Source organism: Pituophis catenifer, unplaced genomic scaffold (genome assembly GCF_029215685.1).
Source record: "Pituophis catenifer annectens isolate HBS135680 unplaced genomic scaffold, rPitCat1.0.hap2 SCAF_9, whole genome shotgun sequence".
Taxonomy (NCBI): Eukaryota; Metazoa; Chordata; class Lepidosauria; order Squamata; family Colubridae; genus Pituophis; species Pituophis catenifer.
Window position 1 is genome coordinate 13,977,036 of NW_027256889.1, and position 27,154 is coordinate 14,004,189.

Sequence of the window (27,154 nt, forward strand, 5' to 3'; positions counted from 1 at the left end):
TTAACAAATTAATTCAGTACCTATTTTGTTTCATACGGAGTTCCGAATTTTCAGATTAATGACTCACAACTGCACTATTGTATTTAAAACACAAGAAAAGAGAAAGGAGAAATATTTATAAAAGCCTAGAGACCTTAATTGTTCCACAAAAACAGCTATCACACAAATTTCAAATGCTTCCCATACTGTTTCTAATTCTGAGAACTCAGGCTGTGGTACGCCACAGGCTGTTTTTTTTAATCAAAAAATCATTTTTCTTTTTTCTTTCTTTGCCTAGGTTACAAAGATGGGGAATTTAACTGGGCTTCATATTTGAAGACTTGCAAATCTCAGGCTGCCCCCAAAAATCTTTTCAAGATCCTAAACACAGTGAGTAACAACACCAGTTTCTTAGTTGTCTCTTTCGAGTCCTTTCTACAGAAGGTATCAAGGTTCCTTTGGCTAATACTTAGAATTGGAACAAAACCGCTGAGAAAGAAGGAAGCAAAATAAAATAGGAACTATTATTTCTCATATATTTAGAATTCAGAGTTTATTGCCTGTATTTGTTTGTTTAGAATTCTGAGTTTATTGATTTGTATTTATCTGAGCAGAGGAATAAATTAGCTAAGCACAGCTGGCACAGAGTAGCTGGCTTTTTATCTCCTGTGTTAACCCTGTTCGCAGAACCTCCGGCATTTGTTCAGTGTTTGAGCTGAAAACATTTATTGATTCATGTTCCTGCTGCTCACCTGAGTATCTTTTTCTAGTTGCACATCCAGTGTTTTTCCAGGTATTTTGGTTCCTTTGGATTCTACTCTTGTCAAGTAAGCCACATTTGTTCACTCATATACCACCTGAGCCAATCCTTTAGATTTCAGTGAATAAAAAAGAGGTTTTTAAATTTTGCACTCAGAGTTTTACAGCTTTAGGGAAGACTTGCGATCAAGGTCGCACATCTCATGAAACCAATAGTTCAAATTATGATTTCTTAAAGAAAGCACAAGTCTCACAGCCTATTAAGCCAAAATCAAGCATGTCCTTTTTTGATTTAGAATCCCGCAGTAAGACCAGATTTTCTTCAACTCAATGCAGACTTAAATGCTTCTAATAGCAATGGTTTTTTTTCTCTCTCTCTGTTTTCTCCTATAGCCAGTCACACCTTCTGGTTTTCGGGTGGGCATGAAGTTAGAGGCAGTAGACAAAAAGAATCCTTCCCTCATGTGTGTGGCAACCATTGCAGACATGTTGGATAATCGACTGCTAGTTCATTTTGACAACTGGGGTGAAAGCTATGATTACTGGTAAGAACAAGAATTTGTTATGTTGTTGAGAGCAATCGGGTATTGTCCAGGAACTGCAGAATGTAAAATCATTTTGAGATAGGGAAACCTCTGGAGCCAGTTCTCTATTCAGTTGCATCCAGCATTATTCACCATTCGGTTTGTTGAAGTTCTGATTGTAAACCCATGTTGAAATATGTACAGCATTCTATCCAGATAACTATATTTTGGATCACGTAGCTTGTCTACAAATTGTAATGAATAAAGAATTAAAATCTAAATTTAGTTTGGTATAATGTAGAATTATAAATTCAAACCATATAGCTTACCATGTATGAGATAATATAGGAATATGCAATTAGAAGAGAATATTTGTAGCTCAAAGTTGAACTGTGAGGTCCTTGGTGCTCTCTGAGCTTGATGCTTTTCTTGCAGACATTTTATTACCAAACTAGGTTACATCATCAGTGCCCTGATGCATTGTAAGAAAACTACCAAGCTCAGAGAGCACCAAGAACCCCATATACAACTTAAATTGACTCAAGAGTCTGTTTGACAGATGTTTTGGACAATAAAGGGTAAAATGGGTGTTTTAACTTTCTGGAAGTCAAATTTTCAGTTAGAGCTTGTTGAAGCTCCCTTTATTTCATAAATACAAAAAAAAAAATCATTCTCATTCTGGATTACCTTTTACGGGTCTTGAAGGCTTACAAAAGAGATGCCATTGGCCTATCCTATTGCATCCTTGATATTAATGTTCAACATAGAAACATTAGGCAAGGTTTGCATAGATGTATTTCATCATGTATATATATACCTTTGGTGCAGGTGTGATGCAAGCAGTCCATATATTCGACCTGTTGGTTACTGCCAAGAAACTGGAACTCTCTTAACCACACCAGCCGGTAGGTTAAAAGCACATCATTTTCAGCTACTGGGATAGTATCTGCAAGGAATTTATCAGCTGCAACGGAATTACGTTATATTTCAGTCACTCTGCTTACACTGAGGAAGTCCTACTTACTTGTTGCACATGTTCTACAGATATTTTTAGAAACCATGTGTCCCAACCAAATTCTGAATCCTTGGAGTGCTAGACAAAATTTGGCTGAAAAAATTGTCTGGGAGTTTCAGCAGAAATTGATTAACAAAAGTATCATACAAGGAGAATGCAGGACCTGAATATTTTCTTCAAAAGAGCAGGACATTAATAAAAGAGAAAGATTGACTTCTTCCGTTGTTCTTCAGATTTACTGGCACAGTTTGGTTAGAACCTCAATTGATTCTTACTTTGTTGCTTGCCATATTTCTGTAGATATTCCATCAATTCCTGTAGTCATCTGGCTTGGTAATGACTGGAGTGCTAACCTCACTTCATCTTCTAGTAAGACTAGAATACTAGAATGATGCTAGGAATGGTTAGTGGATCTAGAAGAAAGGGTGAGCATAGAGCACGCTGGCTTGATACCATCAAAGCTGACACAATGATGAACGTCCAATAACTGAAAGAAGCTATGCTTGACAGGATAGGACGGAGAACACTTCCTATAAATTATAGGGTATAAATTAAATAAAGTCATCAAGAATCAGACATGTCTGAAGAATTAGTTTAAACAACTAATACAGGCTCTTGTAAATAGGGAATACCTTCCAAGATATCTTAGATGCTGCTATTTGATTGTATAGAATTTTGGTATGCTTCTTCCATCTTTGATCTTCTTTCAGTCAGTTACTATCAGTCCATTGGCAGCTTTGAACTTCACGCTTGCAACGTCTTCTTGAGTTCAGAAATCTTTTGGAACATTTTCCTTGATTTTCCATGTCTGTTTCCATCTTTCATATCTTTACAAATGTCATTATATTCTTCTAGTCTCTTCTAACAGCTCTTTGAAATTCTTTCAGTTCCTTCCTAAGATATTTCTCTTTCTTCTCTTTGGTTCTGAGTCTGCTTTTTTTTTTCTGTTTCTTGATCTCTTACTGTTTGATTTCATGCCACATTTGTTCTGGTTTCCACTCACTGAGTTCCTGTGGTTTTCTATAAAAGTAATTCCTGATGTTTTCCTTGAAAATGTTAATTCCAGATCATATTGTGGAAGCTAGCTTTCTTCTTCCACTTTAACTTGACTTAGAATTTGCAAATGAGCAGAGTGTGATCTGTTCCACAGTCAGCTCCTTTGTTAATTTTTTCCACCTGCTTGTATCTATATTGTAGTCAATTTTATTCTCTGTATTCTTTTGGTTGTTTGAAAGCTATTAGCAATGAATAAATCATTGGCTTGGCAGAAACGGGTAGATTCTCCTGTTTCATTTCCATTTCCCAGGCACATTCTCTAAATATATTTTTCTCCTTACTTTTTCTCAGTTTAGCATTCCAGCCTCCAACCACAAGTGATGCATCATAACAGGGCTGTTGTTATAAGGAAAATAGGAGGAGGGAGAAGTATTATATATGTTCAGCTCAAAGGTGGTATTCAGCAGGTTCTGACCAGTTCTGGAGAACCAGTAGTGGAAAAAGAGCTTTGGTAGTACAGTGGTTTAAGGCACCCTGTTATTAAGCTGGTTATTAAGACCAGCTGCCTGCAATTACTGCAAGTTTGAATCTCGCCAAGGCTCAAGGTTGACTCAGCCTTCCATCCTTTCTAAAGTAGGTAAACTGAGGACCCAGTTTGTGGGGGCAATAAGCTGACTTTGTATAAATATACAAAAAGTATGAAGGTTATTGCTTAGCGCATTGTAAGCCGCCCTGAGTCTCCGGAGAAGGGCGGCATATAAATCAAATTTAATATATATATATATATATATATATATATATATATATATATATATATATATATATATATATATATATATATATATATCTTTTTTCTTTTTTCATAGGCTTTTATGTGCATATTCTTTCTAGGTAAAACCTGGCTAGAAAGAATATGCATATATATATATATATATATATATATATATATATATATATATATATATATATATATATATTTGAGTAGTTTGGAGAACCGGTAGATACCACCTCTGACTGGCCCCGCCCCATCTATTCTCTGCCTCCCGAGTCCCAGCTGATCGGGAGGAAATGGAGATTTTAGTATATGGTACTGTATACCAAGAGTTACTAAAGTCTGTTTGCTTTGGTAAGGGAAGATACTTACTTTGGTAAGGGAGGATACTTACTGGACTGATATTACTGTTTATGACCTTGGACTGTTTTACCTACACCGAGACTGCTTCTTATCTTGTATATAAAGTATTTTTCTCACACGAGCTACACGTTTATCTCCTTCCCTGTGTGTTTCTGCTCTGCTCGTTGCACAAGCAACAAATACTTTTTACACACACCCTAACAATCTTTCCCCTGCCACGCCCACCAAGCCACGCCCACAGAACCGGTACTAAAAAATTTTGAATCCCACCACTGGTTTCAGCTCCTTGAGTTACCTATAAAGTAATAAACGCAGGATAAAATCAAATAAATATCTTGCATGTTCTGTCAATTTCAGATTGAACTTGATTATAAAACCTATCAACAAACTCTTCTGCTTCAGTGGGTGAAGCATAAACTTGGAAAATAATTGGATCAAAGATTCACTACCGTGAAGTCAGTGAGATATTATAGAAGCACTGAGGACACTGTACCCAAATAGTGTCCTTGAGATACCCTTCCTCTTTTGTTTTTCATGCCCTGAGTAGTAAATGATCTTTTTAATGGAGAGTGTCTGATTCCAGTCCATTTCAATTTGCTGATGTCTAAGAGTCAATATCCCATTGATTCATTTCATCTTTCACCGTATTGAACGTTGCTATGTTGATGCTGATTTATTGGTTGCTTGGTTGATTGATTGGTTGATGCAATTTAAAGGCCATCCGACTCCCATCGAATCTTACGTTTCTTACTACTTAAGAATCTTACGTTCCTACTACTAAAAAAAAAAAAAAGATTTTCCTGATTTTACTTCACTAGTCGTTGCCGACTCTAAGGCGTGGTGCTCATCTCCTTTTCAAGGCCATACTGAGTCAGCACTATCTGAAGACATTTCCATGATCATGTGGCCAGCATGTCATCGCGGAGTGCTGTTACTTTCCCACTGAAGTGGTACCTATTTATCAACTCGCATTCCCGTGCTTTCGAACTGCTAGGTTGGCAGGAGCTGGAGCGAGGACGGGAGCTCACTCTGACATGTGGCACTCGGGTGTCAAACCTGGACTGCCAGCTTTCAGCTGACAAGCCCAGCATCTTAACCGCTGAGCCCCCATGCCACCCCTGCCCCCATGCCACCCTATTGTTACTATAATTTGTTGTTTGTTTATTTACAAAATATATCAGCTGGGAGTCTCTGGGTGCATCTCAGGGGCAGGCCCATGTAGAGGGAATTGCAGTAATCCAAGCGGGAAGTAACCAGGGCATGAGTGACAGTGCGAAGGTCATCTCAGTCCAGGAAAGGGCGCAACTGGCACACCAGGCAAACCTGTGCGATGGCCTCTCCACATCAGAATTGGAATTGATTTGTGTTCTTATTTTCCCCTCTTACTCTCTTTTTTACCTCACACTCTATTTCTCTCCCGACAAATCATAATTTATAGCTTTGGTTGTAATTCCGATTTAGGAGGAAATATGAACGATCAGTCTCCGTTGCAGATGCAGTGACAAGCGAATGGTTTGCCAGAAAAAGAGAGGCATGGGAAAGCTTAGTGGGGGGGAGAGTATATTTGAACGCAAGGTTCATTTGGGTAGTTGCAAAGTGGAAGCTTACCATAATTACAGACAAGTGAACAATCGCATTATGAATGTGTTTTTATGACGTTATTTTTCTGCTTAAGTTGTTCTGCTCTACGGCCGCAATTCAATTAAGCTAACCCAAGCCACTCATAACCTAGGCATGTGATCTCAGAAGCTCAGTTCTTATCACAGCCATTCAATAATTAATTGGTCTTGCAAGGGTAGGTGTAAACTGAGGATCACCGTCTGAAATGTCTTTACAGAATACAAAGATTTCAAAAGCTTCTCATGGGAGAAATACCTGGAAGAAACTGGTTCTCAGGCAGCACCAGCAAGAGCATTTAAACTGGTTGGTCAAGAGCTTTTCTGTTTTTGTTTTGTTTTTACATTGAATGAACCATATCACCGAATGATGTAATTGCGTTTTTGTACTATCTCCTAACCCATGGTCGGGGCACATTTATTTTGATTAGGATTGTCATCATTGTTATCAATTTCCCCTATCGCATTCGAAAATATCTAGATAAATTAGGTGGCAATCTTGGCCTTAAGTGCCTGTTACTAATGTAACACACTTGCCAGAAGAGAAAGTTGGAAGCGCCGGTTTCCGCAATTGAACAAGCTAATTTGTTGTGACATACAAAAAAAATGAGAATTGAATCGCCGTATTCACAAATCGGTCCAGTTGCATGTAACCGCAAATTACAGTTAAATTAAAGCAAAAAAATAGACATTTTCAATCTTTTCTTAAGACGTGTGATGGGGAGGTGGGGCACTGCTCCCGTCTTGTCCCATTAATGCCAGGATATGATGTAATGGAGTCTTCAAATATGCCCTTTAAATGATATAGGTATCGTCCTTAGTTGCCTCTGACTTCATATATAATTTATTTTATAGCGTCCAGCTCATGGATTTCAGAGTAACATGAAACTAGAAGCGGTAGATCGAAGAAACCCCATGCTAATTAGAGTGGCAACCATAACTGAAAAGGATGACCATCGTGTCAAGGTATGTAAACAAATAGCAGCAGTGAATCTCATAAAAATCTCCTAATAATTGGAAAGTGAAACCTGGTTTTACTTTCATTCTTCAGGTGAAGGTGAGCTGCAAAGCCAAAGCCAGTCAGCCTCCTTTATTTGGGGAGTGGGGGGGGGGGCAGTGGTGAAATCCAAATTTTTTTACTACCAGTTCTGTGGGCGTGGCTTGGTGGGTGTGGCAGGGGAAGGATACTGCAAAATCTCCATTCCTACCCCATTCCAGGGGAAGGATACTGCAAAATCCCCATTCCCTCCCCACTCCTGGGGGAAGGATATTGCAAAATCTCCATTCCCACCCACTCTGGGGCCAGCCAGAGGTGGTATTTGCTGGTTCTCCGAACTACTCAAAATTTCCGCTACCGGTTCTCCAGAACCTGCTGGATTTCACCCCTGGTGGGGGGGCTGAGAACTGGAAAAGAAAGTAGAATTTGCTTTGGCTTTGTTCTCCAAGGAACTTAAAGTTGGGTTTATTTCTGTTGCTGAGCCAGAGTGGGGGCAGTAATCAAGCAGGGAATTAGTCTGGAATCATTACGTAGGCACATAAAGGCAAATCCAGTCCCCCTTGAATGCCATTGAACCTTATCTAGTCTGCCCCAGGTGCAAATTGCCAGTCTGGGAAGATTTCTGTGAAATAGGCATTGAGCAATAAAGTAGTTAATTGAACTCTTCACGTGAGCATCTTGTTTTTCATGCCTGACAATTTCTATGCCATGAGATTCAGTGCCAGGAAAAAAAAAACTTTCTACCATAGAATCTGGAGGCATGGAACTGTAGTGATCTAAAGGCTAAATCTCGTAATCTAAAGAGCTACTTCTGTTCTTTGATTGATTGTCAAAGTCATATATGGATCTTCCAGGTAGATTAGTCTGGAGCCAGCAGAGACAATACTGAGTTAGATGGACCTACAGTATAATAGGAATATCAGTCCTGGAAGCCATCTTTTACTTTGGATCTTCAGTGTTGCCACATTTAGTGCTGTGGGAAACTGGGAGGGGGGAAATTGTATAGAGTTAGGAGATATCTAGCCATAATAACATTATTTTCTCTGGGAGTCAAGGATATCCTGCCCTGCACCTGGAGTGGTGTGACTGGGAGGCATCTCCAATTGGGATGGTGCTTGATTGGACTATGTGATGGACTTGTGGGTGTTGGGCATGGACTTGGACTTTCTTTTGGGTGGGGAAAACCTGGAAGCTTTCAGATTCAGGTTTTCCCAGATGTGCCAATATGACATCTCTAATAAAATGGAACTTTGAGGAACTTCTAGCCTCGGAGTCTTCTTTCATTGGGGTTGTTGCTTAGAACCCTGACAAGGAATCTTCCTGTGTTACATAGTAGTTGGACTCTTTATTCAGCTGCCAGAAAACTGGATTAGGTTCAATTCCAAAAAAATCATGAGTATAAATGCGAGTTATAGGTAGTCCTCGGCTTACGACCGCAATTGAGCCCCAAATTTCTGTTGCTAAGTGAGACAGTTGTTAAATGAGCTTTGCCCCGTTTTACGACTTTTCTCGCCACAGTTAAGTCAGTAACACGGTTCTTAAATGAATCTGACTTCCCCATTGACTTTGCCAATCAGGAGTTCGCAAAAGGTCACTGCAACCGTCATAAATATGAGTTGGTGGCCAAGTGTCTGAATTTTGATCACGGGACCATAGGGATGCTGCAACGGCCCTAAGTGTGAAAATTTCTTCATAAATTTCTTTTTTTTTTTTTTTGGTGCCATTGTAACTTCAAACTGTCACTAAACAAATGGTTGTACTACCTGTAGTAGTGATCCCTTTTTAATCTTCTTTATTAAGGTGCACTTCGATGGTTGGGATCACGCCTTTGATTTCTGGGTTGATGCTGACAGTCCAGATATTCATCCCATGGGCTGGTGTGCCAAAACTGGACATGCCTTGCAACTCCCACCAGGTAAGAGGAAAAATAACATTATGGGGGGGGGTTTCCTTCCCTCCCACCCCACATCTCCAGATCTTGTAATTTGGAAAAAGATGGAAACAAGGTTTACTCCTGAACTGGCTTTGTTTTTCTAGGGACTTCCAATGCAGCATCAATGCCAGCAGGACAAGTATGCCCTACTCCTGGTTGTCAGGGATTGGGTCATGTCAGGGGACCCAGATACGGAACTCATTACACGTATGTATTTCCTGAGAGTTATGCAGCAGCTTTTTCCTGTATTTAAAAACCACACACCGCTTCAGTCAACTGTAAATACAAATGTGGATCTTAGTTCTAAAGTGTTGTGTTGTAGCTCCCTCTTGTGCTTTGTATTTGGCGTCCCTCGACTGCCAGGCAAATAACTAGCATGATAGAAAAGCAGTATCAACATCTGTTAGGGAGATTCACGTGATTATTTGTGAGCTCTAAACATTTAAAGTCCCAAAGTTGATCTTCTCATATTTATTCCAGGAGGTGGGGAAAAGCTGGAATGGCTCAAAACAATATCCTATGTTTTCCCTTGCTTTCCACATCTAGCCAAATTTAATAGAGAATTTGCTCCTTGCTTTAGAGAAGAAGTTGTGTGTCATGGATTCTTCTCTGATGATGATACATCAGAATAATAGGGGCAGAATCTATGTTCCAGATCTTGAAGTCTGTAGAGATTCTCAGTCATCCAAAGTCATGGTTGTCCCAAAGGTGCTTTTTCAGGAGGCAACTGGACTTTCTTGTTATTTTTTTCTTTGAAGACCTTTCGCTTCTCATCCAAGAATCTTCTATATTATATTCCTTCTGCAAGGAATATAAATCCTTCCATTCCCCACTATCCTGTCAGAGCTGAAGAAGCTTCTTGGATGAGAAGCGAAACGTCTTCAAAAACAACAACAACAAGAAAATCCAGTTGCCTCCTGAAAAAGCATCTTTGGGATTCCAGATCTTGTCTGTGTATGTAGTGTGTGTATGTGTGTGTGTAGAGAGAGAGAGAGAGAGAGCACACCAAGATCTGTGAAGCAATTTTTAAAAAAGGTCCAGTAGAAATCTGGTCGCATGGATGAGTATATAAATTGAGTGTTGGCAACCCGCAGCTCCGGAGCCACATGCGGCTCTTTGGGCCCTCTGCTGCGGCTCCCATCACTGGTTGGCCCCGCCCCTCAACCCTTTTATTTCTTTTTTGGATATTTTTGGAAATAAGGAACGATCGCCAGCCGCAGCGGAGACTTCCCTTTGGGCGACCCTCCTCTCGTGACCCTCTGGCTGGCTATGGCTGAGCCGGGAGCATGCACACGCTCGGGAAGACCCTCCTCAAGCGAGTGCCAAAGTGCAGGAAAGGCGTGAATGGGGCAGGCGGCCGCTCACTTGAGAAGGATAGGGGAGAGGGGGAGAGAGATAGAGGGTGAGAGAGAGGGGAATACAGGGAGAGGGGGAGAGGGAGGCATAGAGAGAATGGTTTTGTGGCTGGGTAGGTATGGCTGGGGGGTCATGTGACTGGGTGGGAGTGAGTGACATCGAGTTGGCCACACTCACCCAGGTTTTGTGACTCCTGGGGTGTGTGTGTGTGTGTGTGTGTGTTTCCTGCGGGAAAAGGGTCCAAATGGCTCTTTGAGTGTTTAAGGTTGCAGACCTCTGATATAAATGATAGAGATCTGCCTAGAGAAACTTGAATTATGTTAATTATGTTATTTTCAGCATGGAAAACTTTGCTGATGGCTATGAAGAAGAGAAAGCCAGAGTCTACTGTTTTATTCTCCTGCCCCTTCCTTCCTACATTTATTCAAAGCCTTTGGTTAAATCATTCTTCTCTTAACTCTTCCTGCATGCTGCCTCTAGCTAGACCTTTTGATGCTCTATTTCCGTGCAAGGTTTTGCTTTTATTTAACGTTGCTCTCAGCTCAGCCAGATTCTCAGCTTTCCTAAGGAGCATTTGTTTTGTTTTCTGCTCACTAGGTCTGAAATATCCTTCTCTCTATAGAATTTCTCATTTAGTAAACAATTCGATTTCCTTCCCAAGCTCCATTTGCTTACCAATCCCTACCATTATTTTACTCTTGCAGGGCTGATGTGTTATATCCTAGCTTGTTTATTTAAGGTAGCCTTCTGTTAAAAAAAAATGAATCATATTTTTTGCAATGGAAACATTGTTTTGCTTTTGATGTAGGTTAATTGGCTGCCCTTATTCCGAAACCAGTCGCACCCGAGAGGGCTTGTTACAGGATCGCCTTGGTGGAGAAAAACCATCACTTGGCAGCGGTGCTCTCAAACCCAAGAAATCTGACATTTCAGCACAACTTACAGATTTGCAAGAAGATTCTCCACAGTCCAGGTGAAGCTGTAGATTGCATCCTAAAACCTATTTTACCATTGGTCATGTTTTATTAAGGTTTTATTTGGTCTGACTACTGCAAAAGATTTTTTTTGCCATTTTGCTGGCTTTTATTCTCTCGTGTCTGTAAATTTGGTTCGTAAAGTTTGGCAAAACTTTGCATGCCTTTGAGCTAGATTTTTTGTTTGTTTGTTTGCAGCACTGTGCTTCTCTGGCATTTGGTAGGAAGTGTACAATACAAGTCTAGCTGGGTAAATTGAAATGGTGCAAAGCAATGGTTCTCAACCCCGCAGACCACTGGGGGGGGTGGGGCGTGTTGTCATCACAGAGGGTTCTTGAAGGCTTGAAGAAATGTTATGATTTAAATCTTGAGTTAAGCCTTGTGGATCCGTGGCCAAGGTCTGTGGCCATATTTAAAAGGGGTCCGGGGTGAGGAAAGGGTTAAGAACCATTGGTGTAAAGTCTGTAGAGTTCAGACTTTGTTGTATGGTGGAATGTTTATTCCAGTATAGTTACCGTATTTTTCGGAGTATAAGACGCTCCGGACTATAAGACACACCTACCTTTTTTGGTGAGGAAAACCAAAGAAAAAGAAATCTGCCTCTGCCTCCCAGCAATTTTGCCTCGTTGCAGCAAACAGCCTGCTTTACTTTCATTTTCGTTTTCAGCATAGCTTGATTTGCACAAGAAAAAAAAAATCTGCTCCAGCAATTTACCTCCTTGCAGCAAGCAGAAAAACAGCTGAGAGTCAGGTGGCTGATCCAATCAACTTGTGCTAATTCGGCTGTGCTGAAGCAAACTGTTTCTTCTTGCTGCTTGCTGCAAGGAGGTAAACTGCTGGGAGGCAGAGGCCAAAGGGTAGGGGCCAATGGGTGGGCGGGGCTACATTCGGTGTATAAGATGCACCTAAATTCCCCCCCCTTTAAAAAGGTATGTCTTATACTCCCAAATACAAGAGAACTGAATGAGGCAAAGAACTTAATGAGATGAGACTGACATCTGAGCCAGACCTTATCAATCTAGCCGTGTGCATGAAACTCTCCTGGGTCCAGTTCCCTAGATAGATAGATGGTTTGGAAGTGACAGATATGGATGGATCTATATAGAATGCATATTTTTCTTATCAGAAAGTCATCCACGCAAGAAGGAGAGAGGTCAGGGAGAAGCAGCGTTCATAGTTTTTCTGAACAGTCTGAGACCAGCCAAGAGAAAGACTGGGCCGAAGGGGAAACACCTACTATTACTAAAATCAAAGCAAAAGGGTAAGCAAAATGTTTCAGTTAGCCCAACCTGTCAAGCAGTTAAGTTTGAAGACGGTTTGGAAATAGGTGGGCTACAGATTGGAAGGGGACTTTATTTTTCAAATACATGGACTCATTCATTCAATGACACAAATGCATTCAATGGGTTTATAGCCAAACAATCTCGAAATAAATTCAGGTTGCTTCCATCAGTCCTGAAGCCTGTCAAAATGTCTATGCCTTTGTGTACTTGTTTTGATTTCAAATGCTGGTTAAAATAAGCCTTAATGCAGCTGCAGGCCACAATATCCCTGATAAGTCTTTTAAGTGCCATCTTCAGGAAATATTTTAATGGTTATACAGGTAGTCCTTTGATTTACGACCACAAATGAGCCCAACATTTCCATGGTTTTATTACAATTTTACAAACTTTCTTAAATGAACCACTTTTTAAGTTGTTAAGTGAATCTGCTTCCCTATTGATTTTGCTGGTCAGAAGCAAAACTGGGGCCTTCTGGGACCTAACCTGTTTCCCCCAAAATAAGACACTCCCTGATAATAAGACCAATCCGGCTTTTGAGCGCATGGCAATAAGGCCAAGCGCTTATTTCAGGGTTCAAAAAAATATAAGACAGGGTCTTATTTTCGGGGAAACACGGTACCCCGCAACCGTCATAAACACATGCCAATTGCCAAGCATCCAAATTGTAAGTCGAGGACGACCAGTACTACCTCCCTGGCTAAAAACTCACTCTCTCTCTTTTTTTTTTTTTTACAATCTGTAATACTTTCTTGTGTTAACACCAAAATTGGATTTTGTAGGATTGGCTGTTCGCATAGCTATATAAAGCTCCAGCTAGTGAAGCAAGAGACTGATGGGGAAAAAGGTTGGTGTTAATGCCTATTTGAAGCTATTGTGAATTCTTGTGCTGATGGATTCTAAATATTGAATAATGTCCATGATAACTAGAACCCCGTTATTTTGCTCCTTAGTTCACGTTTGCCTTGATGCTTCTTCCTTTCTTGAATTGTAAGGGCCACTGTTGTCTTGAAGATCTGTCCGAGAGGAAGTGCTCTGTTTCTGCCAGCAATCAGTAAAAACAAATTCTGTCCCCAGAGAATTTTGTCTTCCTTACAAAGGAATTGGAAATTTTTAAAAACTTGGTCTCGGGTAGGGAAGCAAAAAAGTGGGATCCATAATAAAATGTTGCTGGGTATTCGTAGCTCTTAACGCTGGGAGGTTCTTTTAGAGATTCCAATCGACTTCAAGCATCTTCCCAAAAAATTCCCAATTCTGGACTTGAGTGAAACACATCCCCTTTTTCCTTTTTTAAACCTCCACATCACGTCGCCCTTTGTAATCTCTTCACCTGATCTTTAAATTGTCCCAAATGTGCTTCTGATTGAGATAAGTTACCCAGGCCTAATTGTCAACCAGCATACAGGTAGTCCTCAACTTACAACTGGTTGCTTAATGAACATTCAAAATTATGAACATTTTATGAGCCAGGCCAGGTGTGAATCGCTTAAAAACAGCCCCCCCCCCTGTTTTAAAACACCTGAATTATTTTAAAACTATTGGTAGGAGTGAAGCTAAGAGGAGCGAAGGGGACGCGGTGGCTCAGTGGCTAAGGTGCTGAGCTTGTCGGTCGAAAGGTCGGCAGTTCAGCGGTTGAAATCCCTAGTGTCGCGTAACAGGGTGAGCTCCCATTACTTGTCTCAGCTTCTGCCAACCTAGAAGTTCGAAAGCACGTAAAAAAATGCAAGTAGAAAAATAGGGGACCACCCTTGGTGGGAAGGTAGCAGCATTCCGTGCGCCTTTGGCGTTTAGTCATGCCGGCCACATGACCATGGAGACGCCTTCAGACAGCGCTGGCTCTTCGGCTTTGAAATGGAGATGAGCACCGCCCCCTAGAGTCGGGAACGACTAGCACATATGTGCGAGGGGAACCTTTACCTTTACCGTTAAGAGGAGCGAAAGGGCAAGCAACAATCCTTTCCTGTTGCCAGTAGATGTCACCAGAGCTGTTTCCAATCAGCGCATCCTGGAAAAGAAAAAAAAAAGTCCCAGTGTTCAGTTATATTGGCTCCTTTTCATCTGTAAGCGGAGGAGGAGAAGCCAAAACCCTAATTAGCCAATATTGTCAATCAAGGAAGGGTTGCTATGCTGTGTTCATCAACACTTCCTCCTCTTCTTCTTTCTACCCAGAGTCAGGCCCCCTGGTTCTTACCGCAGTATGAGACAGCAAAAACCAAATGATCTCACGTACGTCACATCGGAGGGAAGGGGCAAGGAGGGGCAGAGGGAGAAAAGATCGAACTGCTTTCCATTCCTTAGCATCTCCGGTCCTTTCACCTATGGGGAGCGATGCTAACATCCGGATGAAGCTGCCAGGCTCCCTGACCATGGAGTCTTGTCTCCTGGGAGTCGGCCAGTGCCTTGTCATTATCTGGCATGCCGAGTGCTCTTAGCCGGCTGGGAACAGACCATAAACTGGAATGGTGCCATTAATTTCCAGCTGAAGATGCAGTCACCCAGCCGCCTCCTCTCTGGTAATAGATTGCTGGCAACTCCTCCGGTGTTAGCATCAGGACATCTCTAACAGCCGCCAGAACAGCACTGGGGTTCTGGTCTTCCCCCCTTTTTTTTGTGGGGTGGGTGGGGTGGGGAGAGGGATGTTCTGAAGAAAAGTGATTTCTTGATTTCCAAAGTGCACCTGAACCAGGATTAACAGATTTATTTTTCTTTCTTTCTTTCCTTCCTTCCTTCTCTTTCTCTCTCTCTCCCTTCCTCCCCCCCCCTTCATCCCTGATCTCCTACCAGACACCGCCTTTGCTCTGCAGCAGACCCTACACCAGTCTGTCTTCATGCCTTCCCTGTCTGCCAATCCGACCCACCGTCTCCATCTCTGCTGGGAGCAGCACTGCAAACTGCTGCCGGAGGTCTCGGGCCTCACCGCTAAGAATGTGGCCAAATGGAGCGTGGAAGAGGTAAGTTCTGCTTTTCTTTTCTCCCTTCTTCCCTCCCTCTCTCTCTCTCTCTCTCTCATCCTTAACCTCCTACAGCCAGCAATTTTGTTCCTTGCTCTGCTGTGCAGCTGTAGTTAAATTTGGGAGTGAGGGTTAACCCAGCCAGAACTTTTAACCAGCCAGGATCTGGAATCTATGGGTAGATATTGATCCTGGATGTTGCCGTGAACCCTCCTTGTTAAGCAGCTGCCCCTTTGGGGGCCTCTACTGACAATAGCTTTTTCTGTGCTTCTCTGGGCTGCTGACTCACTATCCCTTGCCATTGGCCCTGCGCATGCTTGCGTGGCTGCGTCACAAACCATCCCCACAGTGTAACAAGGATTGCTGACACACAGGCTTGTTCTGCCAAGGCTGTCATTTTATAGTGAAAGCTTAATTTGGGGGCCAGGCTACACATTGTGGTATTTTCCCTTCCAGCTGACTGGCTTTAGCTGTGCATTCTTACCTATGTCGCACAGTCCATTTCTTTTTCATTTTGGTGGGGATTAGAAATGGCTGAGTGAGGGATTAAACATGGTACTGAATGGTTCTGTTGGGGGAGCTATGCATAGCCACGTGGGTGGATGGAAATCCAACTTCAGCTGGGTATTAAATTGTGGGTAGTACCAAACTAGTACCCATTTGGGAGCTCTTTGCAATTGTGCTGGGGAAAGGAAGGTGAAGTTCAGGAACCCAAAGATCACTTTTTGACTTTATAGAAGCATAATGCAAACTTCTTGAAGGGAGGACCTGAGTCCAGCTGGCCCAACTTCATACCATGCAGATGTGCAGCACCCATCATCCCCAACCGGCACCACCAACGTTGCTGCTGATAGGGATTAGTGAGGGTGAACAGGCTCTGTTTACATAGAGACCATAAGGTTTTATTTTGAGAGGGTTTTTGGCAGTGTCTCCCAGCTTTGCTAACAGAGCTGCTTGGCCACTGTTAATAGAATAGATAATAGAATAGAATTCTATAATTCTTTATTGGCCAAGTATGATTGGACACACAAGGAATTTGTCTTTGGTGTATATGCTCTCAGTGTACATAAGGAGAATAAAATACATTCATTGAGAATAAAAAGATACAACACTTAGTGATAGTCAAGGTTACTAATAAGCTATCAAATCGTACTAGGAAACAAAAATAATATAAATTGAAAGATACAAGCAACATGACTATAGTAATAAGTGAGAAGAGATAGATACTAGTAAGGAAGAGAAGAATAATAGTAATACAGTCTTAGTAAATTATTTGACAGTGTTGTGGGAATTAGTTGTTAAGCAGAGTGAGGGCATTTGGGAAAAAACTGTCCTTTTGTCTAGTGTCTAATGTCAGCCTCTTCTGAGTATAGACAAAACCTGTTGCAAGTTTGGAATAGTTGCTTTGAGTTTTAAAGTAGATGTTCGCGGAGATCTAGGAGAGATAACTATAAGTGAAATTCGATTTATATCTTGAAACCCTTCTACATTTTACTCATCCTATTCACGTTTATTTATTCCCGTTGAGTTCAACAGATCTTACACGTACGTGAACAACAAAGCTGCATTTCTGGGCATACTTTTATTTAGATAAATGCAGGGATGAAATGCTACCGGTTCGGGCCGGTTCACCTGAACCGGTAGTAAAAAAATGTTTTGAAAAAGTTTCGACAATCAGCTGAGCGAGGCATAATCGTCGGAACTTTTTTTTTTTTACTTTTTAAGCATTTTTTTACTACTGGTTCAGGCAAATAGGTATTTTAAAAATGCTTTAAAAAAGTTTTAAAAAAGGTTCGGACAATCATCCGGCATAGCTGTAATCATCCGAGCCTTTTTTTTTTTTACTTTTTTAAAGCATTTTTTATTACCTATTCGCCCAAACCGATAGTAAAAAATGTTTTTAAAAAGTTTTTAAAAAGGTTACCAAGATTGTGCGCCACATCTGATCCCCCCACCCCCCCACTGTTCTACTTACCTTCCCAATCCTCCTTTTGGTGTGTACTGCGCATGCTTGGTGCGCATGTGCGGCCAGCAAACCGGTAGCAAACTGGTTCAGATTTCACCACTGGATAAATGCATCATAATGTTACTGTCTTGTCTTACCTATTAGGACTAAGCTAATCTCTTTATTTTCACAATGATAAATGTTCAGCCTGTTTCTTGTCCCCTGGGCAATCAACTTGTAAACCTACGTACAAATTCCCCTCTACTTCAAAGGAGATGGAAACATAGAGCATTGGCAGTGAAGAACATTTATTACATAAAAAGCTTTCTAAGACTTCTGTGCGGTCCTCCCAAGCTCCGTTTTCACCGGCAGAGGCACTGCAGGCCAGTCCTTCACTGTTTCCAGAGCAGCCCTGCGGGCCAGATCTAAACACCCCGCGGGCCGGATCCAGCCCCTGGGCCTTGAGTTGGGTCATACGTTTAAGCATCACTATTATCATCATGAATAAATCAGTGTTAAATTGCAGATCTTCCCCACTTCTTAGAATTAGATCTGCTTTCGGAGTGCCAAAAGAAATTTGAAATAACTTTTTAAAAAATGAGAAGAATCTTTTGCAAGGAAATTGAAAAGAACACTGCAAGTGGACATAATTAAGAATCTGTAATAGATAGATTTCTCAGAAGCCAGAAAATAGATAACCACCAAGAGCAGTGATAATGTTATCTAGTTTGGCAATGAAATGTCTGCAAGATAACCACCAAGTTCACAACCCCACAACCAAGAATTTGAAAGGAAAGAAATGTGGTGTGGTGTGGTGTTTTGACAATTAATGGCTCGCCTCATCCTATTTGTGGTAGGAATGTTGTGCCTGTCATAACTCAGGAGAATTTGGTTTAGGTCAGAATGATTCCTATAGGGCAAGGGTCAGTGGTGGGATTCAAACTTTTTACTACCGGTTCTGTGGGCGTGGCTTGGTGGGCATGACATGACTTGGTGGGCGTGGCAGGGGAAGGATACTGTAAAATCTCCGTTCCCACTCCACTCCAGGGGAAGGATACTGTAAAATCCCCATTTCCTCCCAATCAGCTGGGACTCGGGAGGCAGAGAATAGATGGGGGTGGGGCCAGTCAGAGGTGGCATTTACCCATTCTCCGAACTACTCAAAATTTCCGCTACCAGTTCTCCAGAACTGGTCAGAACCTGCTGAATACAACCTCTGGCAGGGGTGTCAAACTCAAGGGCCACGACCCAGATGTGGCCCGCGAGATGTTTAAATCTGACCCACGGGGCCAGCCTGGAAATAGCAAAGGACCTGTCTGTGGTGCCTCTGGCAGCCAAAACAGGGGGAGGGGGACCCCCACGTCCTATTTTGGCCAGCAGGGTACTGCAGGAGGCTGTCCATCCCGCCCCCCACCTCCAACTAGCCTGCAGAGGAGAACTACAATGCTAATCTGGCCCCCGAAGAAATCCAGTTTGACACCCCTGCTATAAGGGATAACATACCAAACCTGCTGGGGCCAATAGAATACTAGCTCCATTGCTGCTATCCGAAGTGTGTGGTCAGAATAGCTAAGCTATGCAGGCTGAGCCAGAAATACTGTACTTGGCTCACTGTCTAGGCTCTGTCTTTGGGCCCGTCTGCCTACCTGCCAGGGTTCTTGTGTCCCATGTAGCTAACCTTTACAAATTTCTGCCAACTTCATAGTAAGTATAATAACATTTTTTATTTATCAGCTACAGGATTCTCTCGACCAAGAAAACCCCTTACAATATTTTGCTCAAGCTAACGAAATGGACAAGTCGCTGGTTGTCCTTGTAACATTTTTTGTTTTTTATTTCTAACATTCTTTTCTAGGTGGCTGGCTTTGTTCAGCGTCTGCCCGGTTGCAAAGAACAGGCCGCACTTTTTCGACAAGAGGTAAGTTATCTTGCTTTAGGCTTCTGGAGAGTCGTAAAATCTTCGTGCCGAAGGAATGATCTCAAGAAGGGTATTGGAGACTAAAAATTGTACCAAATTACAGGATGGGCACAGTTCGAATTCTAGAGGCCATGCCAAAAGAACTAGAAAATGTTTTTGGGGGTTTCATTAGATCAGGTTCTATAAAAAGGAAAACCAGATGATCAAAATAAGAGGTGCAGGTAGCAATAGCAATAGCACTTAGACTTATATACCGCTTCACAGTGCTTTACAGCCCTCTCTAAGTGATTTACAGAGTCAGCCTATTGCCCCCCCAACAATCTGGGCCCTCATTTTACCCACCTCAGAAGGATGGAAGGCTAAGTCAACTTTGAGCCTGGTGAGATTCAAACTGCCAGATTGCAGGCAGTCAGCAGAAGTAGCCTGCAGTACTGCACTCTAACCACTGCGCCCCCGCGACTCATATCCACAGCTCATATCCACGGTAGGAGTTTATGTTTCAGAAAGGAGTCGTTTACTCAGACGTGGCTGTTGATGAAGAACAAGTTGCTTATCTTTGGAATTGGTTCTGAAGCCAAGACTTTACAAAGCCTAGTAAATAAAATCTGGCATCTGGGACAATAGGATTGGAATAAACAAAAGCACACAACTCCCTCTGATAGGCCTGTGGCTGACAAACAGCAGTAGAAGTGTAATAGCAGTGTAATCACTTAAGCATCCTTTGCTTTGTTGTATAGGCTTGTAGTAGAGCAGGGCTGTCAAACTGGATTTCTCCGAGGGCCAGATCAGCATTGGTCGGGCCGGCGGGGGGGGGGATGAGGAGTGGGAGAGAGAGACAGGACGGATGCCTCCTGCAGCACCCTGCCCCCCCCCCCCCGCCATGCCCTGTTTTGGCTGGCAAAGTGCTGCAAGAGGCCGTCCAGGCTGAAAACGGGGGGCAGGGGGCCGTGCACAGCCCTCCCCTTTGGCTGCCAGAGGTACCGCGAGCCGGTCCTTTGCTACTTCCAGCCCAGATTTAAGAACCTTGCGAGCCAGATCCAGCCTACTGGATTTGAGTTTGATACCCCTGTGGTAGAGCATTGCCGAAAACGTAACATTTCTAGCCAAGCAGGGCTGTTATCCATGATTATCACTCAGTAGTATAGAAAAATTGAGAAGACAGGCATTTACGGGATAAACAGCTATAATAACAAATCAAATGCTATTAGTACAAAGCTGGACTTAATCTGCAAACTATTTTGCTATTTGGAATTGAACCCATAGGGGGACTCAAACATAAATTAATAAAAGCAGGGAAGAATTTATAAGAAGGAAACAAGTGTTTGTATGTAAAAACCAGATCCTGAACATCAGGCTTCAGAAAGCAAAAATAGGGTTTGTAGTACACCTCATTGTACACCTTGTATGAAGTAGATGCCGTTCTCATCAGCCTATTAAAAATGTTGAACTGGAATGAAATCTATTTTAAGAAAGAGACTTGGCTTGGATTAAGATGTAAATGACAGAACTGCTGAACTCTGCTATAATAGCCCATTAGAAGCAATTGAGCTGCCCAAGCATATTACGTTTAAATAAATAACTTTAGGCACCGCAGGTAGGGGTGCTTTCAGTTTAATTTTAATTTTTATTTCCTAAATGACAACAGCGGAAGGAAAAAAAACAATTCGTGAAAATGATAAAAAGAATCCAAAGGGATTGGGCAAAATTGCTAGTGAGGCCTAGCCAGAGAATAAGTTTGGTTTTTTTTATATGAAGTCGTATTTTGAAGCAGTGTCTCTAAAATAGCAGGGCTTGATAGTCCATAGGTTGAAAAGAAATTGAAAGGTGGACTTTCTACAACATTAGCTCTGCATGATTAGAATTTGGGGGCCTATGTAGTACAAAAGGAGTGTACATAAAAGGAGAGGTCTGTTATGTCCTTTGGGCATGGCAGTGGGACAAAGAGAGCCTTAGTGAAGAGGTCACAGTCCCCACATTGCTTTCAACTTTTAAAAAAACCCTGCAGACCTTCTAGAACAGGGCTGTCAAACTCAAAACCCCTGGGCCGGATCTGGCCCGAGGGGTGCTTAGATCTGGCCCGCGGGTTCGGTCTGGAAATAGCAAAGGACCGGCTGCTAGCAAAAATGGGGTGGGGGGGGCGCACGTGCCCTCAGCGGCCTGTTTTGGTCACCAGAGTGCTGCAGAAGCCATCCGCGCCCAAAAGGGGGCCTCCGGAGTGCTGGGATCAAGGGGACGCGGTGGCTCAGTGGCTAAGATGCTGAGCTTGTCGATCGAAAGGTTGGGAGTTCGACTCCCTAGTGTTGCGTAACAGGGTGAGCTCCCATTACTTGTCCCACCTTCTGCCAACCTAGCAGTTCGAAAGCATGTAATAAATGCAAGTAGAAAAATAGGGACCACCTTTGGTGTGAAGGTGACAGCGTTCCGTGCGCCTTTCGCGTTGAGTCATGCCGGCCACATGACTACGGAGATGTCTTCAGACAGCGCTGGCTCTTCAGCTTTGAAATGGAGATGAGTACTGCCCTCTAGAGACAGGAATGACTAGCACATATATGTGAGGGGAACCTTTACCTAGGAGTTAGTGGGGCAGGTTAGTGCTTTTTCATGCATGTAGTAAGAGGAATCAGTTAGGAAAATACAGGAATATATGGAAGTTGTAAATTGCCTGTATAATAAAGACTGAGAATAGAAGAATTTTCTTAGCAGAGTAGGAAAGCTGATTGTTTGTATTACAGTATTTGCATTAAAAGGACCAGATTTGGGGAGAGGGGTGGGCAGGAGAGGAGCTGAAGTGAGCCAGGAGAAATAATGGAGGATTTAAGCTCAAGATGTCCAGACTTTTTCAGTTTACTCATGGGAACAATAAACTCTACATAAATTGAGACTGTAAATTGTTGATTTGACAGATTGGTGTCTGGACCATGTTTGCTGCATAGTCCTTTTATAAGAAATCATACTCAGGAGCCCGATACGCTCTTTGTGCACCTGGTTTTTTCCACTCCTCTCCAGTTCTATTATACAAGTGGTCCTCGGCTTACAACAGTTCATTTAGTGACCATTCAAAGTTACAACGTCACCGAAAAAGCAACTTAGGATGGTTTTTCACACTGATGACCATTGTGGCATCTTCTGATCATTTGGCAACTGACTCCTCATTTATGACAGCTGCAATGTCCTGGGATCATACAATCACCTTTTGTCACCAGATTAACCTTAACAACCGTGTGACTAACTTAACAACTGCAGTGATTCGCTTAACAATTGTGGCAAGAAAGGTCGTAAAATGGAGCAAAAGTTAGGTAACAAATATCTCACTTGGAAAAAAGAAACTTTGGATTCAATTGTGGGCGTGTGTCAAAGATTACCTGTAAATTACAAGTGGGTGGGTATTGTGTGGATATATGTGACCGGTTTTTTGGTGGGTTTTTTTGCACTCATGGTGACTGATGCATACCATTTAAATATACTGGTTTTCCACATTATTGCCCTCAAAGCAGAGGTGGTATTCAGCAGGTTCTGACCAGTTCTGGAGAATCGGTTGCAGAAATTTTGAGTAGTTTAGAGAACCGGTCAATACCACCTCTGACTGGCCCTGCCCCCATCTATTCTCTGCCTCCCGAGTCCCAGCTGATCGGGAGGAAATGGGGATTTTGCAGTAACCTTCCCCTGGAGTGGGGAGGGAATGGAGATTTTACAGTATCCTTCCCCTGCCACGCCCACCAAGCCACACCCACAGAACCGGTAGTAAAAAAATTTGAATCCCACTACTGCCTCAAAGCCCCAAAAATCACATCTTGCTGTGCAATTCCATCCGAAAAATGTTCTGGGGAATTGCACCCTTTACACTTTTAGAACCAAGAAGCAAGAACATGAAGTAGTTTTTGAAAAGATATAAATGCAGACATTCCAATGCGGATAAGGAAATTTGATATTTAACTACAGGTAGTCTCCCACTTACAACCACAATTGAACCCAAAATGTCTGTTGCTAAGGGAGACAGTTTTTAGGTGTGTTTTGCCCCATTTTACGACCTTCCTTGCCATAGTTGTTAAGTGAATCATGGCAGCTGTTAAGTTAGTAGCACAGTTGTAAAGTGAATCTGGCTTCCCCCATTGACTTTGCTTGTCAGAAGGTCGCAAAAGGGGATCACATGACCCTGGGACACTGCAACCGTCCTAAGTACATGCCAGTTGCAAAGCATCTGAATTTTGATCATGTGACCATGGGAATGCTACAACAGTGATAATGTGAAAAGCGGACATCAGTCGCTTTTTTCAGAGGTTTTGTAACTTCGAACATTTACTAAATGAATGGTTGTAAGTCAAGGAACACCTGTGTACCGTTTTATGGAATCTGTTTTATTTGTCTGGTTTTCCTTTTTTTTTTTTTTTTTTTTTTATTGAAAAAGTTTTCAAATACAATTTTTCCCCCCTTTTCCCCCCCCCTCTCCCTCCCCCTCCCTAACCCCCCCTCCCCACCCATCCCCCCCTGTGACTTCTTCGTAACAAAAAAAACCCCCTAATTCATAACAGATTACTTACTCCCTCCTCAAAATACTGACCTTTACTTACTAAAAATATTATAAATATCATAACATCCCCCTTTATCCATACATTTCAGAAAAGAAGAGAACAAAAAAAAAAAAAAAAAAAAACATTATACTATAATGGTTTTCCTTTTTTAACATACATTAGAACCAGAGCTTTGCAAAGGTTTGATCTTCTTTACATACATTTGCAGGATCTATTATTTTGGGTGTTTTAAATTTGCAGTCTTAAGCATATCCTGTAGCTTTATGAAACATTGTTCTTTTCTCTAATGAAAAGTGATTGTAATGCTGAGTGTTATTTATATATATATATATATATATATATTTAAAAATGACTACTCACATTTATTTGAAATTCCGTATCTAAGCTGAAAAGCATATTGCAATATACAGATGGGAGTCTTGAGTCAGATACTTAAAATATGTTTTTAGTTGAACCTGCTTTAAAAATTCAGTCACATATCATCAGTTTTAAATTTCCCGGTTTTGCTGCTATAATTACCAAAAAGTATGATAAGCAAAGAATGGGAAGGCAGTTTCTTCCTTCTCGTTCCCCTGTTTTGTCTGTATGGATACCAGATTTGCACACTGGTCTATATACATAATATTACAAAGTTTAGATTTTTAGTTGGAAGACCTGCCCATTTTGTACCAAGCATTGCAATAAGCCAAGATACCCATATATTCCCCCTCCCCTTCATATCCAAAAAAGGGAATAAAAAGACCAAAACTCTCCCCTCCAGCAATCACTACCCAGATGAGCATAGATTAACTCCAAGATTAACATCAGACCAACAGTCAAGGTTTTTTTTTTTAAATTTGATTTATAAGCTGCCCTTCTCCGGAGACTCAGGGCGGCTTACAATGCGTTAAGCAATAGCCTTCATACTTTTGTATATTTATACAAAGTCAGCTTATTGCCCCCACAAACTGGGTCCTCAATTTACCTACCTTAGAAAGGATGGAAGGCTGAGTCAACCTTGAGCCTGGTGAGATTCGAATTTACAGTAATTGCAGACAGCTGGTGTTAATCACAATGCTATCAGTCTGCTGAGCCACCAGGCCCCCTGGGGTAAGTAAACAATACCCCAATCAAGGACCCTCCAATCAAGTGAACAGTAAACAGCCCAAGAACCTCTAAGACCATCTCCACCAACACTGACAATGCAAGCCATTAGAATATAAACTGAGAACAAACCACTCCTTACTAGCACTGATGATGTTCCTACTTAGGGTAATGAAACGTCTGCAAGAAAACAAGCAAGCTCAGAGAACACCAAGGACCCCTCAGTTCAACCCTGAGCTACAAATATTCTCCTTTATGGATATATTTTTTCCAGTTTTCATCTAAATACCCCAGAAGTAGCTTCTTGTTCTTTCCCTCTAACGTGGTTGTAATTTGGTTTTCTGGAACGCCAGGTTCCAAATGAAATGTATTTCATTTATAACCAAGATCACCAGGTTTTCAGAGTACCAACAATTTACTTTTCCTATACTTTTTCAAAAGCCAGTCATCCTCTGGAGAGCTTTCTCCTCCACGCTCTTGATGTTTGAAGGGTTATGGCTTTCTATCTCCATTCTGCCGGTTCCTTTAATAAGAATCGGTGCTTATTCTGTTACTATTTGGGTCAAGGCAAATTACATAATTTCTCCTTAATATTTTGCTAAATGGGTCACAGCCCTTACTAGGTAGGCTATGTTATAACCTAATTAGGCAGTCATGCCTTGTGGGTAATCAGAGTCATTTGATAAAGACCATGACCTCTTCGTGGCCACGTTGAAAAATCTGTTGTCCTCAAGTCAACTGACTTTTCATCTGGCTGATCTCTCTGCTGCTCTTTCGTTTCAAATAAACAAACCTACACTGTGCCACAATGAAGATGTTGATATATCACAGTTCTTTCGGCCAGCCAACCATCCTCTGCTCTCCTTAAGCTCAATGATAATTTATCATGATTAGGATCTGCAGGACTGAGAGAAGTTTACATTTCAGCATTAAACAGTAGATCACGTGTGTTATGGATTGGAAGGGCTCTCACAAAAAAAATAATAATCGTAGTAAAATCTGGGGACATCCAAATAGCCTATTGCACTAGCACAGACCCCTTCTATATAAATTTCATGGCTAATCTAGTCCCTAGGGGACAATCATTTAAATATGAGCCAGCAGCTGCCCAAAAAGCCAACACAGTTCTAGGCTGCATAAACAGAGGGATAGAACCAAGATCACGTGAAGTGTTAATACCACTTTACAATTCCTTGGTAAGGCCACACTTGGAATCCTGCATCCAGTTTTGGTCGCCACAATGTAAAAAAGATGCGGAGACTCTAGAAAGAGTGCAGAGAAGAGCAACAAAGGTGATTAGGGGACTGGAGGCTATAACATATGAAGAACGGTTGCAGGAACTGGGTATGTCTAGTTTAATGAAAAGAAGGACCAGGGGATGATATGATAGCAGTGTTCCAACATCTCAGGGGCTGCCACAAAGAAGAGGGAGTCAAGCTATTCTCCAAAGCACCTGAAGGCAGGACAAGAAGCAACGGGTGGAAACTAATCAAGGAGAGAAGCAACCTAGAACTAAAGAGAAATTTTCTGACAGTTAGAACAATTAATAAGTGGAACAACTTGTTTCCAGAAGTTGTGAATGCTCCAACACTGGAAGTTTTAAGAAGATGTTGGATAACCATTTGTCTGAAGTGGTGTAGGGTTTCCTGCCTAAGTAGGAAGTTGGACTAGAAGACCTCCAAGGTCCCTTCCAATTCTGTTATTCTAAATTCTATTGAACCTGTTACAGCTAAAGAACCAGCTATTTCTCTACCGTCCTATTATTGCTAATTGCCTGCGTTAATTCAGCTCATTGCCACCAATATGGGTCATAATGTAACAGTTAGGATCATATTTAAAAAGATAAACATTTCCCTGTCGGTCATGTCCAACTCTAAGGCACGGTGCTCATGTCTAATTCTTGAACAAGGCAACCAGCATTATCTGAAGACATTTTCCACTGTTACTTCCCACTGAAGTGGTACCTATTAATCTACTTGCTCAGGTCTCAAACTGGGCTGCCAGCTCTCAAGCTGACAAACTCAGTGTCTTTAACCGCTGGATCAAATTATCCTTCATCAAAGTTATAATGTAATCTTGGGAACGTAAAAAAGCAAACTATAGAAAGGTATTCTGTAATCATTTCTGTGAGCAGCAGCCTTATCCTAACCAAGATAGTTCTAGA

General features: G+C 41.8%; 1 protein-coding gene across 2 annotated transcripts in view; it reads left to right on the top strand.

Annotated features, from left to right (window-relative positions):
• Positions 1-27,154, top strand: part of LOC139321471 (lethal(3)malignant brain tumor-like protein 4) — a 56,273-nt gene that overhangs the window by 25,076 nt on the left and 4,043 nt on the right. For both annotated transcript variants that reach the window (XM_070950199.1, XM_070950200.1), the window contains exons 8-19: positions 278-369; positions 1,132-1,283; positions 2,091-2,167; positions 6,246-6,331; positions 6,880-6,990; positions 8,822-8,936; positions 9,059-9,161; positions 11,119-11,283; positions 12,411-12,545; positions 13,347-13,411; positions 15,349-15,515; positions 19,316-19,378. In XM_070950199.1, coding sequence (XP_070806300.1) covers positions 278-369; positions 1,132-1,283; positions 2,091-2,167; positions 6,246-6,331; positions 6,880-6,990; positions 8,822-8,936; positions 9,059-9,161; positions 11,119-11,283; positions 12,411-12,545; positions 13,347-13,411; positions 15,349-15,515; positions 19,316-19,378 — 1,331 coding nt within the window. The remainder of the gene's footprint in view (positions 1-277; positions 370-1,131; positions 1,284-2,090; positions 2,168-6,245; positions 6,332-6,879; positions 6,991-8,821; positions 8,937-9,058; positions 9,162-11,118; positions 11,284-12,410; positions 12,546-13,346; positions 13,412-15,348; positions 15,516-19,315; positions 19,379-27,154) is intronic.